Source organism: Cyprinus carpio, chromosome A3 (genome assembly GCF_018340385.1).
Source record: "Cyprinus carpio isolate SPL01 chromosome A3, ASM1834038v1, whole genome shotgun sequence".
NCBI lineage: Eukaryota > Metazoa > Chordata > Actinopteri > Cypriniformes > Cyprinidae > Cyprinus > Cyprinus carpio.
In genome coordinates this window covers 17460814-17481569 of record NC_056574.1, presented here as the reverse complement: position 1 = coordinate 17481569, position 20756 = coordinate 17460814, and the positions used below count along the sequence as shown (strand labels likewise).

The following is a 20756-nucleotide window of genomic DNA, read 5'->3' as shown; positions in this document are numbered from 1 at the left end:
TGACATGGCACAATGCAAAAAAAAAAAAAAGTTTACAGAATGCTGGCCTGATCATGCGTGTCCGGTCTGAATAACTTTACATGACAACTAAAATGTAACTATCAACGACATTTTGTGGCGAAGCCCCTGGGAATGATGCAACAGGCCTCTCTCACTCAGTTATAGATTGCTGAATTGTCAAGGTGGGGTTTCCACGCAACACAGGTCTGTCTGTCTGGAGACAGCAAGCAATTCATGGAAGAACTGGAGGGAGGCTTAAAAAAGGCGCTCCCCCGTCAATGCAGTGCTTCAGCGCTGCTGAAATTGTATAAGAATGGCTCTCGTGCTTGGCATGCAGTGTGTTATATCATGGAGACACGAGCGTGCATACAAAAAAACAAACAAACAAACAAAAAAAACAAGACACACAACCCAATCAGCTCTGCCTAATAACCACTGAGAGCTGAGCCACTGTTGATTAATAGCATTAGTCAAGGCAAAAGCATGTAGTGTATTAACTGTAAATTGGCATTTGGAGGCAAAGAGGCCTTGGAGAAAACCATTCATTTATTTACATATTTATTCATTTTACATGAAATTTATTTAGTTATGAAAAACTCAAGACCATTTAAAACAGGCATGGACAACTCTGGTCCTGGAAGGCCACTATCTTCCAGAATTTAATGAAACAGCTGAAAAAGAATAAAATATAAGTCTTCCAGATTGCTTGAAAATTACAGGCAGCAACCTCTATACCCACACATTGGCAAGAAATTTGCCTTTGGCTAGTAAATATTTTAGTTTACTTGCCAGACTATATGTAAACTAAAATGAATGATAGGATATGGAACAGCTTTTTGTAAAGGTACATTCATATGTAATATGATTTTAAAGCATAACCGCAACACTTTTAATAAACTATCGCAGAACTTTAGTTAGTAGAACTAAAACCTTACAACCATGTATATGAATCAAAATGAATGCATATTTGCCATATTAAACAGAACTTAGTGAATAATGAACTGGTAATGATTGAGACATTATTGGTCATTCAGTGTTTCTATAAATAGTTAAACAATTTTATACTGATAAAATAAAGGTTTGAAGGATTTAATTTGAAACAATTTTTACCTATAATTACAAAGATATAGCAAGTAAAACTGAATTAAACATGATTTTTTTTAGTTTTAAGACTGAAATAATAACTCGTCAAACATACTGTAATTTCTTGTCTTCAAAAAAAAAATTATATTTATGACTTCTAACCTCTCTAACCTCATTTTGTTAGGTTACAAATGATAAACATATATATGTAACATGTATATTGTGTAGATATATTGTTCCAAATTAAGTAAGAATTAAACATTATCACATTCACCTGTGGTTGCTCTGGCAAAACCTGTTTAAACTTACAATATATATATATATATATATATCATTTAAAATATATCACTTTTTTCATGATTATCTAAATGATAATCCACATTACATATAAATAAGCTCTCTATTTCAAAACCAGTCTTTTATTGTGTTTTGAATATCAAAAAAGGAAATGCAAAAAAGGAATATGCAAAAAAGGAAATGCAATATAATTTAAGCTTCCATAAATTAGGCCAATAAGTGTTTGCTAATAAATAAATAAATAAATAAATAAAATAATTTCCCTTGACTTTTCCAGGGGTGTATTCCAGAAAGCAGGGTTAACTTACCGTGAACTAAACCCTGAACTCTCGGTTGATTAACCCCAAACCTTGCTTACTCGAGGTATGCGGTTCCAAAAACGCGTCTGGAAGTAAGTTCATTCAACTCAGAGTATGTTCCTGGTTAAGACTCAAGACATTCTCAACAGAGTGACGAATCGACGAGTCACTATGGAAACGGACGCTTAGAAATAACGCGCCAAGCTGTTTCTTTCTTCTTCTTTCGTTCATTATATGTTTACATGCTTAGTGCATATCGCCACCTAATTGATGGCTGTGCAATCATTTTTATTTTTTTTCCATTTAATCTATAATCCTTGAGAATGTGAATTATATTGTTTGTTTTATGCTGATTATATATTAAGTCATATCAGATATGTATTTTGATTTAGAATTTAGACATTATAGAAAATCCATGTGTGAGATAATATAACATGTAATAAATAAAATAAATAAATATATATGTTAAACATTACCTTGTCATAGTGTTTTATAATTTATACATACAATTCTTATATATGCCAATAAAAGAAATAATCATATTAGAATAATATATTACCTTATTTATTATTTGTATTAGCGCTTCCTCATTAATATATCAAATATATATATATATATATATATATATATATATATATATATATATATATATATATATATATATATATATATATATAAATAATAGGCTATATTACATATTGTAATATTATATAATGTTGTGCGCTATCTGTCACACCCACTGAAGGCTCGCTGAAGTGAACTAACCCTGGAACATAACCTGCTCCGGAGCAGGTTAAGTTCAGAGAGTGAGTTAGTATGACTACTAACATACCCTGAAAGTTACCTCCGTTTTTGGAACCGAAAGTTGAGGTTATCCGCTTAATTACTCTTAAACATACCCGGGTAAGTCACATAACCTGCTTTCTGGAATACCCCCCAGGTTAATTTCATTTTTAAGATTCCTTAATCATAAAAACCCTTCAAATCATATGTAAAAAGCTTTCTCCCTTTTGTAAACAACCAAAAATGATAAGTGCATGAGACCACTTTCAAAATCCTTTGAATCTGATAAAAATGCAAGACACTATTCCAGCTGAGTATGAAGCTTTTGCCACGAGGAACATAATGAGGAACATAAGAGGAAGAGACATGGACATTTGCAAGCTCTCTCTGACTCCAGCACTAATAAGAAGTTTATGCTTCAGTAAGCCATGCTGTGTGCTCCAATAAGGCTTTAGTTTGCTGCAGCTGAGATGGTGATAGCTGATCTATCTGAAGCCTCTGCAGTGACCAGAACTCACAACAAGCTTATAGGGAGAAACGGACTGTGTGGGACTTTAAAAGAGAGATAAGGAGTTCAATTTGCAATCTAGCTATGGGCAAAAAGCCCAGAAAACAGCACGGTTTGATTGCAAAGAATTATGCCAGACCCCTGGACTCTAATGTTATCAACCCCATCTGTCAATATCAGCCAGAGCAAAAAAAAAAAAAAAAAAGCATGGACAAGACTTCTATTGACTGGTTAAGAATGTGGATTAAACAGATCATAGAGGCTGGATTATGAGCTCTGTCCAGGGATCTGATGGCAGCAGGTTTTCAGGTGGTGCTGCTGGAAAATAGACTGACGTAAGGGAAATGGTGACCTTTGTGTGGGGCCAGGCCAAGTCACGGTGGTGCACTCCATTTCAGCGTGGTCAATGGGGCAGTTGTCCAGCATCTGATGTTGAGCACATTACCAGCCAAATATGCATGGAGCATTCAGGGGGCATTAACGGCTGACACTGGAGCCAGATAGCGAACAGCATGGTCTCCAAACATAAGGCCCATACTGTGGCTGATCTGGATCAGAATGCCTATGCTTCCAGCCCTGCTGAAAACACAGTATTTGTGGTGTATTGGATGCTGGTTTACCTGCTATATGACCAAAGGCATGTGGATTCCCGACAACACAACCACTTGTCCGTGAATATCTCACTTGGATGCTTATCAAGCTACTTGGCCAGTTGTTATTTTCTTAAACAATCACAAGCTTCGCTATTTGTCTGACACCATGGAATAAACACTGACTATTCACGGAAAGCAATTACCATTGGGTCATTATCTATTGAAGCATTGCCTCTCCGATGTCTGTGTCTGCTCTCTCCACTTTAAACATTCCTGTTGTTTTCCACAACTCTGCCATCCTCTCGAAGAACAAAACAAGAGAAATTCAGCAGCCAACAACTGGTCTTTAGAAAAACAATGGTAATTATAAGTAATTAAGTCTTCAATTAAGTGAATAACGTATGGAATTTAATCTGGCTGTTTAACTGGTATAATTTACTCAAGAGGTACCAGTCATTTCTCTTGAGCATTTCTGACTGATCCGAGGAGGCTGCTGATTAGGAAGTCAGCGCAGGGATGTTAGAAAAACAGACCTTGCAACTTCCAAACCTCGCATATGAAACAAACATGCCTTTGCCAAGACATGCCACCCATCAGCCATTATTGATCTGTGCCTTCAGGTATTTAATGATCTCTCAAGAGAGGAGAAAGGCAGGATGGGTGATGGAGGTGAAATTTGATCCCTGTAGCAACTCCTCCCCATCTGTAATTAATTCTCAATTAAAGTGGGCAGCCCGCAGCCCTGACACAGAGAACGGGAAGGAGGGAGGCCTTTGGAGTCTCATTAGTAGATTTACATCGATCAGATACAGCTGTTCAATAACAAAGAAAGAAGACGTTCTCAAGTCTATTTTTCACCTAGATAAACATTTGCTAGCCAATGTCGAAAAAGACTTTGAGTTGGGAAAGAAAGAACTGGAGCAAATGGGCCGCAGTGCCATATAATGCAGATGAATGAATGCATTTAGAAGCTGGTAGGATGATTAAAAGAGGTTTAGAATGTCACCTTAAGGTGAAAAGCTGTATACATGCGTTTCTCCTGAATTACAACAAGCCTGTCTGTCTATGATTGGTCTTCCTCTTAGTCTTTTTTATTCACTGTGGCACCGGCACTCTCTCTTTGGCATAGTTGCAGATAACCTTTTGTTTTCTACGGCATAATTTGTCATGAAAAAAAAAACTTATTTTGAAGGTCATAACTGCTTTATAATGCAAAGACACTGAAAAATGGAACATTATTCTATGTGGGTAAAAGTGGCTTGAGTAACAAAAGAAAGCACTGCAGCAATAGAAAACTAAATGAATATGTAGGTGGAATTAACCTAAGGCTTTTTCTAATAGCATAATATGTGGGTAAATCATAATTTAATGTCCCTAAGTAGCCTCTAAAGCTGACATGAACATTATTATTACTATACCATTCACAACAGAAAAGAGAAAAAGAGTATTATTATTATTAAAGTGCCCCAATTATACCATTTTTAAGGTTCCTAATATTGTTTTGGGAGTCTCCTACAATAGGATTACATGCATGCAAGGTCAATACGCCAACTGCCATAGTTTCATATTTTGAACGCTCAATAGAAAATAGAAAAATCTATAATTTATAATACTTACAGGATGTGATTCAGTGGAGCAAGCTGGTCCAAATAACCTGGGTACTGAGTTATCTTTCAAGAGCAAGCATTTTGTGAATCCCGCGTTGAACACACACACACACACACACACACACACACACACACACACACACACACACACACACAGAAAAAGATTGAGGTTGTACTGCTGTAGTACAGTGGGGAAAAAATGTATATTTTAACCACTGATTCTTCCAGCCTCATCTTTCGGAAGTGAAAATAGAAAAAATTTACTTTCACAGCATAGGACACAGCGTCTTCTCGACATTATGTTAACCACGCAAACAAGCTGCAGTGTTTGAGGGCGGCCTGTTGTTCACGGCCGGCCAACGTAGAACATAGGTGGCCATTATTCAAATGTATTACCTCGTAATGTGTAGCCGTCACGGAAGTAGGATTCAAATTACTGACAACTCATTTCGGCTGTTCAGAGTCGATTCTTTCTTTTGGAAGACAACTTTATTTATTGTGCACTTTCGGCATTTACAACTTTGCAAATTGTTTACATTCAATACAGCTACATTACACACTGCATGAAAGACAATATTCAAAAATGGCATAATAGGGGCACTTGAATAATAATTCTATGTATTTTTTTTTTTTTTTATTATTAATCAAAATGTATTGCTGTTGTTGTTGTTTTTTTTTTTTTTTATTTATTATTGAGCCACAGACAATTATTAGATGATTTATTGTAGTATATTATATTTCCAATACTTTTTTTGCAGTGAAACTGTGTAGGCAAACTTCATATAGTAGATCAGTGTTTAAAGTGTCTGTCTCTCAGTTTTAGAGGCACACATTCAAGACCCAATCAGATCAAAATAAATCATTCTAGACAACAAAATCTAGTCAAAGCAGAAACTGCATATATCATGAGCTTCAAGCTTCTGTATTCTTCAGTCCAATATTTCAAAAGTACCATATCACCAAAAATTGCAATACCTCTGCAACTGTCTTCACCCTAATTTAATTTAATCCTCTATACAGGCAAGTGCTCAGCAAACATGACCTAGTTTCACTCACCAGAGAGAAACTTCCCTTCAGCATTCTCAAAAAGACTTTATTTACAATATTTAAATGTCCCATCACACAAAAAGAAGTAAATGTTGTGTTGAGTTCAATCTAATTTGGAAAATACATTGCTTTGTCTTGCCATGTGCATTACTGGACAACACCTTCTTTTGTGGGACTTGAGTAACACGAGTGATAATTAGATCCACCACCCCCCAAAAAAGAGCTATTTAGCCTGCACCAACATGAAAAACAGTGTTTACTGAAATTATTGTAATCTTTGCACATTACCCTCACCAAACATGTAATTAAAGGTTTGGAGTGTGAACTGTTTTTTCCATTGCGAGTCAAAGTGATTCGCAGAAGTGAGCACTTATCACATCAATGACAATGTTTTTAGAAAAGCTGCAGACAGAATTCCCTGACCGCATTACCACAAAGATACTAACTTCACTGTGCTAGTATGCTTAAAAGTACCAAGAATGGAGTAACGGATAATGGGTGTACTCTGCCAGGCTTGTCTTGACTTGCAAACAGAGCAGCCCAAAAACCGTTGCGGTGTTATTTAATTTCATACAAAGTCGTTAGATGCACAAAGTCAACAGGAGGAGGGAATGTGGTTTTCTTCCGAAGTGTTGCACAACAACCGTTCAATGACACCAACAGATGCTTGTTCCCAGTAAGTGGCACAAAACGCACTGCATGAGAGCAGCAACCTTGAGCAAATGTATATGATTAAAAAGAATTACACCGCTCTTAGTAAAGGCGACTCTAATTGCGGCAAGCATGTAACATATCGCTTTGTTTGTAGTGCACGCTTAACTCAAATGAACCTGAGGGCAATAGTCGCTTAACCGCTTATAAAGTAGATTAAAGTTCCTGACTTATAAGGCCATTAAGTCTGAACACTGAACATTTAAATGAAAAGTAGTAAAATGTTTGTACTGGTAAAACATATGTGTTTAAATTCTTTCATCGCTGTTAGCGCCAAGGCAACAGAGCAGGTGCATTACCCAAGTACATGCTAACTAATAGACTGACAGACAGACTTTAGATCGATAGACAGACAGACAGACAGACAGACAGACAGACAGACAGACAGACAGACAGACAGACAGATAGATAGATAGATAGATAGATAGATAGATAGATAGATAGATAAACAAGCCAAAGCAGTTAATGCTCGTTAGCTCTAGCATTCTGCCCGCTTCAAATCAGATACAGAAATGAAAGTGTGGTAAGACCAAATTTATTTGAATGAATTATAGCATTTGTTTGAATTAATTATCGATCGATCGATCTCTCTCCCTCTGTGTGCGCATCAATTAAAGCAGCGCATTAATATAGAACAATGATTAAACTGACTTGAAACTACCTGTACATTAAACGGTTTTAATGCATACCTTCCAGCCAATCAGAATCGAGTATTTAGACAGACCATAGAATAAACGGTTTTGATGCATACTTGCCAGCCAATCAGAATCAAGTGTTCAGACAGACCATGGTATAATCCACAAGTAAGCCACAAGACTTACTGAAGTCCATCAATTAACGTCTTGTGAAGCGAAACAATGCATGTTCGTAAGAAACAAATCCATCATTCAGCCTTCTTTTTACTTCAAACCATTGCTTCCCGTTAAAATACGAGTTCTCTATGCATAATATTGCTTTCTCTGGTAAAAAATCTCATCTGAATCAGGAGAGAAATATGCACAGATCAAGCACCGTTTACAAACGAAAAATTAAAAAATAAGAACTCATCTAGATCTCGGATGACCAGAAGGTAAGTACATTTTCAGCAAATTTTCATTTTTAGGTGGTCTAGTCCTTTAATAAAAACAATATTTTTTTGAGAGAAAATGTAATTTTACATTAAATAATTACCTACAATAATAATAATAATATTTAATAATAATAATTTAAAATAATTTAGTCATCCCACATCCTCTTGAAAGCTTGCTGAGGCCCCCTAGTGGTCCCCGGCCCTCTGTTAAAGATGAGAGCATAGACCGTTTTCTCTCTGAAATATACAGGGAAGACTGATTATAAGCTCAAAGCTCAGAGCTCAAGACAGCATGGCTGGCCTGTAGCCATCAAGCGGCAGTATTCAGGTGCACGAGCCATGAGTCTTGATCTAGCTAGCAGCTTTGGACACCGCAGGATACAGCTTCTTTTCCTGCTACTGCAGAACTGCTGCGGCGCGACAGATGGACAGCCACAACAACCCTGTGTGTCAAAACCCACTGTAGCTTTCACTTTAATTCAATTATAAAATTGATTGCCTGGAAGTTGGCCTCCAGCTAACATATGCTTTGGTAAGCATGTTAAGACTTAAAAGCCTTCCGACGCAAAGCTAAGCAGGTATTTCCAGCGGTCTTGAGTGACAAACTGTCTGGTTTTTGGTACTTTGCTTCTCATCCAATCTGGCAAACAAGCCCAGATTTGCCATTTAAACATGTTGAAAGTTCACTGTGTTTATGTAATCGCTATTGACCTTTAATTATATTTATCTTAAAAAGCACTTTGCAATTGCATAAATTAGTTATTTATGAGGCGAAACGTATGCATTATTCACTGGTCTATTTGCATGATGAATGGATCTGGGAATTAATTGCAATACTTAATAGTTAATGCAGAATCAGCTACGGCCGGGCCATTGGTTTCCCAAAATATCCCATTCTTCTCAATTTAGAGGTGAATAGGTCATTTTTTAATGCTGTGAGCAGTAATGGACTCATTGTTAAAAGGCTGAAAGGCCATCGCAAAGCATATACGGTACACTCTTGTATTATTTGTAGTGAAAGCCATCAATTTTCCAGGAGTGAATTATGCTTTCAACAGGTAACTAATTGCGCAGTTGAGATTTCAGTTGGAGAAAAGTCAGCTCTTCATAATACGTTGACATTTCCACACTCATCTTTAGCACTAAATTAATCCGCCTCATCTCAGTGAACTCTGGGCCACTGTCTGCGGCTGCACACCGCCACTTCTGCTGCCGGACACGCCATCCCTGCAACACATTGGAGTGTTTCAATATGTCACACATGAAATCTTGAGCTTGATCTTCCTTTTCAGAACAGATTGCTTTCTGTCTACCCACACACTTCTGTTGCCCGCCATTGCAGAGATGGGCGCGAGCATCTTCTGACATGAAATGGGGACTGAGCGAGAGTGCGCCACATAAAAGGACTGACTGACAGAGCTGGTCGCTCAGTGAAAAGCAGGATAAGGGATAAACATGGTGAAGATAGATATCTTCCTTTTCATTTTTTCCAGCAAACACAGAACGTCTCTTTCATTCACACATCTATCCAGTCTAGTCCAGTCTTTCCTCTGCTGAATGCAGGTAGCAAACTAGGCATAATCTGTTGTGATTTATGAGATGCTTTTTGAAAAGCAGACATTTGAACTACTGTTGAAAGCACTAGTCGAACTGATTTTTTTTTAATGAGTAACACAAACTTTTTTCTTTTCTTCTATATAAAAAAAGTAAACTTAAACACAAACTTTTATTTTCATCCTCCAAAATAATCCAAAATATTGATTTTGACATTTTTTAAACTATTATCATGTAAACAAAGACTGATTGATATCAGTTGTACAGAAATTGCAGGTATGCCTCAGTGATCTCTTAACTAACCATTTTAAACCTAATAAAGTTTTTTGAAAAGCAAGTGTCCTTGTTTACCAATAAATATATATAAAAAATATATTAAGCAGCACAACGGTCTTAAACATTTGTAACAATAAATGTTTCTTGGGCAGCAAATCAGTATATAAGAATGATTTCTGAAGGATCATGTGACACTGAAGACTGGAGTAATGATGCTGAAAATTCAGCTTTGCCAAATTAAATACATTTTTAATCAAAAACTTTCAAAATTAAAACTCCCTAAGAACACACACACACTTTCTCTCTCTATATATAGTCACACTTTATTTTAAGGTCAAATTTCTACTATTAACAAACTATTAACTATGTCTCAAATAAACTCCTAACTATAAATGGAAAATTGCACAGTTCTCCAGTCCAGAGGGCAAAAACATGGCAATTTACATGGCACCTCCATAATTAAATATATGCATTTGGATGGTAAAAAAAATAATGAAATAAAATAAAACTTTTGGGCCAATTACTCTATGTAAACTCAGAGATGACAAATCGATCAGGAACAAAAAGAATAAAATACCCCAAAAACAGTAGGTAATTCATCCAGGAATTTCTCCTGGGTAGTTAGAGGGAAAAAAGGCAATAAAATCACTGACTAGCACCTATTAATGCTGAAATTGCATCATGTAACATGTAAAACAATTACAGTCCGAACAGGGCTATAGAGAGTAATTCCTGTTACAATGCTAAGCACAAACCTTCGCTATATGAAAATGCCATGGGATCATGGGACAATTCTTTCCATACTTCAGTCCAATCAATCATGAAAATTTAATTTCTTTGCATTCTCACGATTCTGGTCAATTTAGCACTTGGTCATTGATGCACCTTAGAGGTGGCATTTCTTCTTTATTTTAATGTGTAATACGACAGGTTCTCTGGAATAGCCTGTGAAAAGGCTATTATCTATCATCCGTGATTCAGCTCGATACCGGTCCTGATTAATGTGTAATTGCCTGGGAGTCAATGATAATTCTTTAGCAACATTTAATCACACTTCAGTTCCAACAGAGCTGCCAGTAAGCAGACACACACAAATTGCTCTCAAACACCCAAAACCTTTCTGCCTGTGAGCAGCCCAAACTTTTCTTTAATGGTGTCTAACGAGCTTTCTATCGGGCAGGCAGCTGATGTGGGGGTGTGAGGGAGATCAGGACAGACTCTCACATTTTCATTACCCTTTTCTTCTCTGCTACTTGCATCTCTTTTCCTCTTGTTTAATGAAAGGACTCAGCAGCATCTCTCCAGTGTGCAGGGTCTGTTTGCAGGACGAGGGCTTTATGTGCTCAATTCTAATTCGGCGTTCTATGCTGTGTCCCCTTCCTCCGGCTGCATTACTTCACCGTCAGAGGTGTAAAAGCAGAGACGAGGGCAGACAGCCCATCCGAGATCAGACTCCTTTCATGACTGATTGTCACTCAGTGGCATCCTGCTGCCACTGTGTCTGAGACCGTGTGTTACTCTACCAGCTATTACATATATACACATGCATGTAGCTTTGGAATCTCAAAAAACTTATTTTCCTCTTTCAAAATGGTCAGTGAAAGAAAATGCTTAAATAATCCATGAAGGGGGGTGTGTAACCTCAGAAAAGTTGTTATTAACCTCACTCTAATAAATATATTATTAATTTTATATGAGATTTGCAACTGTGGAACCAACCTGTTACCAAAATTTGGAACATGTTTAAATACAACTTTTGGTTATTTATATATGTAATTAAATATATCAATAAAATGGAAAGAAAGAAAAAAAGAAAGAAAGAAAAAGAAAGAAAAAGAAAGAAAGAAAGAAAGAAAAAGATAATTATAGGTTTGCAAATGTATGCAACTGTTGCACAAAAAGATAGGAAAATTGCAAAAATAAAGTAGAAGAAAGAAAGAAAGAAAGAAAAAGAAAAAAAAACAAAAAAAAAAAAAAAATAGGGGGAAAAAAAGAAAAAAAAAAAAAAAAAAGAAGAAGAAAGAAAGAAAAGAAAGAAAGAAAAAGAAAAAGAAAGAAAAAGTAGTTTAATATTATGTCAATTAAAAAAATATTTATGACAATTTCATTGTTGGATACAGTAAAAAAAAAATATCTGAGGCCTAAAATCATTTAAAAAATGCAAATATTTGCTGTTACTTTTCATGAAGGATTAATTTTATAGTTGTATAACAGTTCCATAATATATTGTAATTCTATCAATATAGATTTAATACAAAATTTTATTTTAAATTTTAAAATAAATTTAAATCAAAAAATGTATAACTAAAAAATAATACATTAAAATGACAAGAAATAAAATGACAAGGAAGGAAAAAAAGTAATTTAGCATAATTTAATCTAAAATTGATACATCCAAATTTAGTCTAAAATAAACTGTTTCATGTAAAAAGCTGAACACAGTTAAATATTATGTTAATTAACAAATTTATGAAATTTTTATTATTGGATATAGTAAATGTGCATTTGCTGTTTAAAATCTGCTGCTTTTAATTCTGGTTTGGGTTTCATTTTATAATTGTAAAATAATAAACAAACATACCTAACAGTTGTTGCAAGAAAAAAAGAGGATTTGTGCCTTTAATGCTTACAAACAAAAGTATTGGGACACCAAAGTGCCTTGACTGGATTCTGTGGACCTCTGCTTTAGCAGTGACAATAGACTAATTTATTTAAGAGTGAAGGAGGGAGTGGATGAAGACAAATGTGGGCAGAAGCCTTGGGCTAGCACAGGCTCACCCCACAGATGCCCCAACTGACTGATGATGGCTCTCAATAATTAACTTCATAAAGGGGCCCTGCCATCCAGCAGGTGTATTAAAACCAGGCCACATAAACGACCTCTATTGAATTAGCCAAGCCTACGTCATTTTTCATTTGACTCCTCAGAGCCAAACCACATTGATTCAAAATGGACGTGTCCATTGGGTGAGAATATGAGCAAAGGGCAATGGCTCAAACCCTCCCGTGAGTGACAGGACAGAGACGTATTTCTCAATCGTGTCATCTCCTCCTGATTACATTTGTCTAACACATCATTTACTATCTGTGGAGAGAAGTGCAAGGAACCATGACAAACAGTTGAAAAAAGGAGAAGGGAAAAAGCTAGCTAACATGATTTGAAATAATAACAGCAAATCACAAACACATTACCAGCACAATTCAGTTCAGAACAAATCTGATATCTCATTCTTTTCAGGAGAGCATATTCCTGGAATTCAGACTCCAAAAAGCTTGAAAATGGCTTCCTTGACAGTTTCTGATTTTGCTAAAGGCCTTTTTAAGTAAATCAGTCCACTCAGCAGCTCTCTGGTATGATATTTTCTAGTTGGCTCCTACTTACTTGAATGAAAAAAGTCTGAAATAGCCTAGCATTCTTTGCCAAGATTACATTTCAATAGCATGTCAAATGAGCTAGAAGATTTGACAAAAAATGTTATCAGTTATCTTATATCAGGCTAAAATGTAAATAAATATTTGAAACAACTAAATAATTCAAAGAAATGTAATATAGTAAAATAAGATTGCCCTAGACCTCAGAGGGTTAATATAATTATAATAATACATTATTATTATTCTTATCATAATGTATAATTGAAACAATGAATTAATTACAAAATGTATTATAGCATAATATTATATTTAATCCAATAATAGTAATATAATATGTAATGTAATATAAAGTAATGTAATAATAATAAAATTTGTTCTTTCTATAATTCCTGTCATAATAACCCTTTATGTTTCAATGTCAAATCACCTCTAAGATACCACAAAAAATGTTTCAATAATTAGTTAATAATATCAGGATAAACATCTAAATAAACAACTGAAAATTAAATAAATATAAAAATGGCGATAATAATAATAATAATAATAATAATAATAAATTATTTTCCAAACTTGTTTTAATGTCAAATCATGTACCAAAATGTCAAAAATGTTGATAAAAAAAAACAGCAAAACAGCATTATAAATTATTATAGTATAATATGATTGCAATCTAAATAATAATAAAATTCTAATAATTCTTCTTCTATACCTATTTGCTCAAACTCTAATGAAAACTGTATTTTTTAAATGTTCTGGGAACAGTGGTTCTTTCAAACAAGTAAACAGTAATCAGTTCTACTAGTTCAAAATACAAGTACCTAAAAGTAAAAGCTTGTGGCAAGTGTAATTTGGTGCACTAAATCTGCCAAAACATGCAGGAGTCTAGGGGTTGTCAAGTCCCTCAACGAAAGGAATTTCACATACGGCGGAGTAGAAAGACAGCACTGTCACCACACAAACACCACAGCCCTGTTGCTTGTACAGAGGAAAATAATCAGCTTCCTGTGAGCACTTCCTTTATTATCTGGTTTCTTGCTGTTGGTACTCGGGACAGGATGATTCTAGTGTGGAAGCCGTTTTATGTGCTGAGCGCGATGGAAGCCTGAATAGCTCGTAATGGGTGGAAACATCAAAGATCTCAAATAATGAATGATGAAAAATTCAGCAAGGTAGAGGAGGATGCAAGGACAAAGCAATGAGAGGTAGATACAATATCTTATTTCCAACCTGCTACTTTCATCTGCAGTGGCAACAGAAAGCACTTCTCACCAATGGGGTAATTATCGCCATCATGAAAGTTTCATGCTGTCTAAAGGGGAAGCCAGTGTGGAACAATAAGAGTGACTTTCAAAGGCCCGTGCTTCGCTGTCCTCCCCTGCATTGGCATTCACCTCTGGACCTCTCTGCTTTAACAGCTTTCTGCCTTTGTGTGGCTCAAAGAGAAGAAAAGACGACCAAAACAAACGAGGGGAGATGGGGAAGGAGAAGCCGTAACCACACAGAAGAGTAAAAAAAGCAAAAAAACAAAACTGTGGACCATTTGGATTGCAGCACAGTTATCCCTCAGCACGTGGATGCGATAGGAATCACACAGAGCAGCATCGCCCATCCACGTGCCCACTTATTTCATGCTACATTAACAGACCAAAGGGACGTTTCTGAGGCCACGGAAAAACTGAAACCAGAAAACACAAAGCTCAAGAAATAATAACACTGAAATACTGCACAGAGGCATGTGATGAAGTTACTAAAAATCGCTTTTCTTTAGGGAATGTTCAACGGGCTATCAAACAGAGTTGGATTAATATATTGACTACATAGCTCAACAATTCATAATGCTGATTGCAAGAAAACAAAGATCTGCAGGGCAAAGAAAACGAGCATTTGCAATGAAGCCGTACTGGAATAAATATGACCGCCTCAAGCTGCTTTCACTGAGTGGTGCCTCTGCTTTCCACATTTCAATGAGATGCATTTTCACACCGGAATTTAAAATGGACAGCTTTAGAATGAATAAAAAGTTGCTGCGGCCACAAAACATATTTGGACACTCAAGCCACTCACGCAAATATAAATGTGTGATTGAGCTAGATACAAAATATAAAATCAGCCAGCATTACTTTTAAAGAGGGATGGCACAATATCATTTTTCGAGAAAAATATTTCACTAAAAGATGTTTGCTAGGTTTTAAATGACAAAAAACAGAAATATTGTTCAGAATTGTATGCTTGTGCGCTCATGCTAGGCTTTGAGCATTGAAATTACTTCAGACCCTGCAACAAATATGATAACAGGATATTATGTTGTGGTCAAGGACTTATGCTTCTAACAAATTATAAATAATATATAAATAAAACTAATTTAATATGTTTGCATGCACTACTGTTCAGCAGTTTGTTTGGTAAGATTTTTTAAGATGTTTTAAAAGAAGTATCTTATGTTCACCAATGCTGCATTTATTTGAATAAAAATACAGTAAAAACAGTAATATTTTAAATATTATTTCAGATTTCTATTTTAATAAAATGTAGTAAATTCTTGTGATGGCAAAACTGAATTTTCAGCATCATTACTCCAGTCTTCAGTGTCACATGATCCTTCAGATATCATTCTAATATGCTGATTTGTCGCTCAGGAAACATTTCTTATTAGTATCAGTATTAAAGACAGCTGTACTGTTTAAAGTTAATTAAAAAAAAACTTCTGAAAGGTACTGGTTTACAAGTATTTGCAAAAAAATAGCTGAGAAAAGTTAGTTCTTGAGGAAAGATATAGCTCCATACCATGAAAGATTTCTGAAATGAACCTCTAGTTCATGAAAATGAATAATAATCCCATTAATTACAATAAGTATTAATAAAAAAAAATAACATTAGTAACAACATGCCACTTCTGTTCCAATTCTGGGGGCCGTCTTACAATGACCTGAGAGGGTCTAATTTTAACTTCTTACTTCAAAACAAAAACTATAATTTTCACTCCACAAAACTAAAACCATTGATGTGTTAATAAATCCCTCATTAACACATAAAACTTTGATATTCAAAATAATACATTGTCATAGATCACTATTTTCCAGAGACACAGAATTAGATCAATAACTGTTTCAACTGACTAAATCTCACAAACAATGATATTCAGATGAAATGACAAAATTACAAATAGTGTAACCATTTATCAAAAGTGCTAAAATGTTATTTTGTGATGACAAGATTAAAAATTGTTTATAAGTTTATGGGTAATGTTGAGATTGGGGTCTTACCCTACTATTTTTAATCATACTACTGTAATACTTTTAAAGGCCACTGTATATTTTAGTGTTGAAAATCCGGTCTACATCACACTGATTAATCAACTGCAAAAAAAAAAAAAAAAAAAAAGCAGCAAATGTGACCAAAATAGTCTGCTAGCTGACTCCTCAGAATCTCAAGAGCAGAATGACCATTGCCAATGTTGGTATCATTATTAATATTATCAGTGCAACACTCTTGTTATTTTGGGTACCTCTTGACTGAGAAACTGCAATTGATCAAACTAGTTTATAAGTCTGTACTGAGCATATTAAACTTTGATGAGGGCATCTCGACAAAGAACCATTCATTTCCTCCAGTTCACTCTTTGTAGAGGACATTAGTGTTTTGCAAAGCAGCATTTATCAGTTCTGGGAAAGAAACATCATACGAGACTCTCAAATAGATTTATGCTGTGGCATGTTCATCCATGTTAATATTGAATCAGGGCCGTAGATCCTAGCACATAGATAAACTCTGATCCTGCAAGGGCAGTTTATGTAATGACCGTGCCAGTCAAGTGCTTATGAAGTACAGCCCAATTTCCCAAAGTCCATCCTGGGGATTTTGCCCAGTAACACATAGTGCCAGTTTAAATGGCTAAGCTGATTGCATTGCTTCAGCCGCTGCCACAGAACAATTAAGGATGTGACATCACATCCAATAGTGCGCTTATGGGCTTGGCTGGATGTATGATTGCTTGATATAACTCTTCCATCCAATGGACTGGTTGAGCTTCTGGGTTCGAGTCTGGATGCCATAGACACCAGCTGGGCTTCGTACAGGGTCATAGCAGCGCTGTCTGGGAAGGCCGCCAGGCTCCCAAAGGTACAGATTCCCTCAGTTGCATATATGCGGCAGTGAACATTGTCAGCAGCAGTGGCATATTGATTTTATGTATGTGCCCCTGCTTTCTGTCATGATGCAATATTCTGTCAAAGCACTGGCAGGAGAGCACCGGTCCAATTATTGAGCTGGCGTGTAGCCAACCGCCTTAACTACATCTACGAAGAGCCTATATATATATATATATATATATATATATATATATATATATATATATATATATATATATATATATATATATATACTATATATATATATATATATATATATATATATATATATCCACCTTATAACATGTCTTTCAATCGAATGCACAATTTTACTTCAGAAGAACGCAAGATATATGTGCAAACCTAAATATGTTCAAAATCTGTTGGGCTGGAAGTCGTTTTCCTTGTTGACGGTTCTTCACTTTCCAGAAAGTTCCCTTAAAGCAAGTCGGTTCACTGGCCGCCCATTTTTGGAAAAGCCCTGCAGCAATTTCCAGATGTGTAATTACTGTTCATGGGGAAAGTATTGCAATTTATGTTACTGTTTCTGGAAATTAAATTTAAATAAAATATTTCACATCAGGAACAAAATCCAGTAACAATGGTGTCACAAGTTGTGCTTCTTAAGCCCAAGTCATGCAAAAAAGAAAAAAATTCATGCAAATTCAATAACCAGACGATTGACTCTCTTATCTATAAAGCAGGATTTTTATTCTTTTCATTCCTGCCATATACCATATTGAGTTTACATTTCCTCATATTTTAAATATATACAGACACACAAGTACATGAGTCAACCAGTGCCATGAACGATCTTTCTGCCTTTTAAAATGTTACATATAAATGTACATATCAAAAGATTTTAAACTTTAAGTAAGATTTTTAGATGTTTTTTGAAAGAAGACTCTTATGCTCTCCAAGTCTGTGTTTATTTGATCAAAAATTCAGTATAAACAGTAATATTGTGAAATATTACCACAATTTAAAGTAACTGTTTTCTATTTAAATATATTTTAAAATGTAATGTATTTCTGTGATGGTAAAGCTGAATTTTCAGCATCATTACTCCAGTCTTCAGTGTCACATGATCCTTCAGAAATCATTCTAATATACTGATTTGCTACTCAAGAAACATTTCTTATCAATGTGCAAACACTATGCTGTTCATTATTTTTGTGGAATAGAACAGAATATTTTTGATAAATAGAAAGTTCAAAAGAACAGCATTTATAAAACAGATTTTAAGCGGCATTACAAATGTCTTTAATGTCGCTTTTTGATAAATTCAATGCTTCCTTCCTACATAAAAGTCTTAATTTCTTAAAAAAAAAAAAAAAAAACTCTTACTGACCTCAATGGGCAGGGCAAACTTTTCATTATAGATTAGCATTTACACAATCAATGTGATTCGGGCCCATGCGTATTTGACTACTTATGAGGCATGACTGATTGAATCACACATGGTGATTGGTTATCCACATGTGATTGGATCAACGAGATGTATAATAATTCCAGGTGTAAACAGATTCACAGAACCATGAGCACAGTTCTACAGCTCACTTTGAGTGCTTTTATTAAAAATAAAACTGCCTGAACGTCGACCCAACTAATCAATCCAAGCCCGAAGCCAAACAGAACGAATGCAAATCAATACTACCGGAGTCTATTTCTAAATTTACCTGCGTTAGCCCGTTTACTTTTTAATCACACCTTCTACCGAAATCAACTGCAATTCTCAAATGGGCCCACCGCTGTATGCGTGGAGTGAAAGGTGAGTCATTAGATGTGTTTCAGTGGTGGAGTGTTGGGTCTCGTCAGAATGAAAGACACTTGACTGATAACAGCGAATCGGATCAGCCAAGTCGATCTCAGCCTGGGAGAGCTGCTAATTAGAAAAAGGCAATGAAGAACTACCGCAGCAAGGTTAAAGAAGGGCCGAGAACAGGCATTAATTGTTCTTCTGTGACAAGGCAGACGGAGAAAAACACTCACACACACTCTCAAAGAAAGCCGTGCACAGTATCCATGTCTTCTGCAACACTGACTGAAGTGTCTCAATGTTCTTCCCAACATTTTCCAGTGTGGGTCACCATAAGTGGATGCCCGAAGGGATTAAGAGGGAACACTGAAGGTAATTACATCTCTTACATGAACCCAAAGCTATAGGGACCTGTACTGGGTCACCCAGAACTTTCCTAATGAGCAGGCATTCTGGTTTAAAGATTAGTCAAGCAATTAAGCTCTACTTACACTCTGTTGCTAGGAATGATCTTGTAGCCGTCCCTGAACCATGTCACCTGTGGCCGCGGAAAGCAACTGACCGCTGGGGAGTTTAGGATGGCAGCCCGTCCCTGTGTCACTGTCTTTCTTTGGTCATTGTCGATAAAGTCGCCCATATCTGTGAGAAGAAAGCCAGGGTTCTTATTACAAACATGGGAATACTTGTTTGCACATAACAGAGCAACCCTGATGATTCATTCAGGAGGCTTTTGGGGGAAAAACTGCAGAGGAATTCAATCAGAAACATTTATTCAAACATTTATTCATGGCGCACAGCACCACAAGATTGCATCACCATGCTGAACAAAAGAATGTCTAATACATTGTGCTTTGAATTTGGTGACATAATTTCAGCGGTGCAGTTTTCACACCAATTTAAAGTGTTTAAAAGTTCTTATTTCTGGTTTTAAAAAGCCAAACATAACTGCAGCCAGTGAACAATATCCCTAAACTGACAAAACTTGCACTGACCTGCCAGATTTTTAGAAAAAAACTGTTAGAACTACTGTGTGAATGTTGCATCACCTAATTAATATTCATGATTGAAAAATTATGTGTTTATAATGGGTCCCTGTCCGATGGTTCCTACCACTCTGCTGGAATTGTTTATTTAATTTTTTTTAAACATGTAACATTATACAGGTCCTTCTCAAAAAATTAGCATATTGTGAAAAAGTTCATTATTTTCCATAATGTAATGATAAAAATTAAACGTTCATATATTTTAGATTCATTGCACACCAACTGAAATATTTCAGGTCTTTTATTGTTTTAATACTGATGATTTTGGCATACAGCTCATGAAACCCCAAATTCCTATCTCAAAAAATTAGCATATTTCATCCGACCAATAAAAGAAAAGTGTTTTTAATACAAAAAAAGTCAACCTTCAAATAATTATGTCTAGTTATGCACTCAATACTTGGTCGGGAATCCTTTTGCAGAAATGACTGCTTCAATGCGGCGTGGCATGGAGGCAATCAGCCTGTGGCACTGCTGAGGTGTTATGGAGGCCCAGGATGCTTCGATAGCGGACTTAAGCTCATCCAGAGTGTTGGGTCTTGCATCTCTCAACTTTCTCTTCACAATATCCCACAGATTCTCTATGGGGTTCAGGTCAGGAGAGTTGGCAGGCCAATTGAGCACAGTA

At 35.8% G+C, this 20756-nt stretch overlaps 1 protein-coding gene across 5 annotated transcripts in view; it reads right to left on the bottom strand.

Annotated features, from left to right (window-relative positions):
* The window catches only part of LOC109087162 (protein sidekick-1-like), a 290401-nt gene that overhangs the window by 143832 nt on the left and 125813 nt on the right, over window positions 1-20756 (bottom strand). For all 5 annotated transcript variants that reach the window (XM_042721155.1, XM_042721162.1, XM_042721169.1 and 2 more), the window contains exon 4: window positions 19577-19724. In XM_042721155.1, the coding sequence (XP_042577089.1) occupies window positions 19577-19724 (148 nt within the window). The remainder of the gene's footprint in view (window positions 1-19576; window positions 19725-20756) is intronic.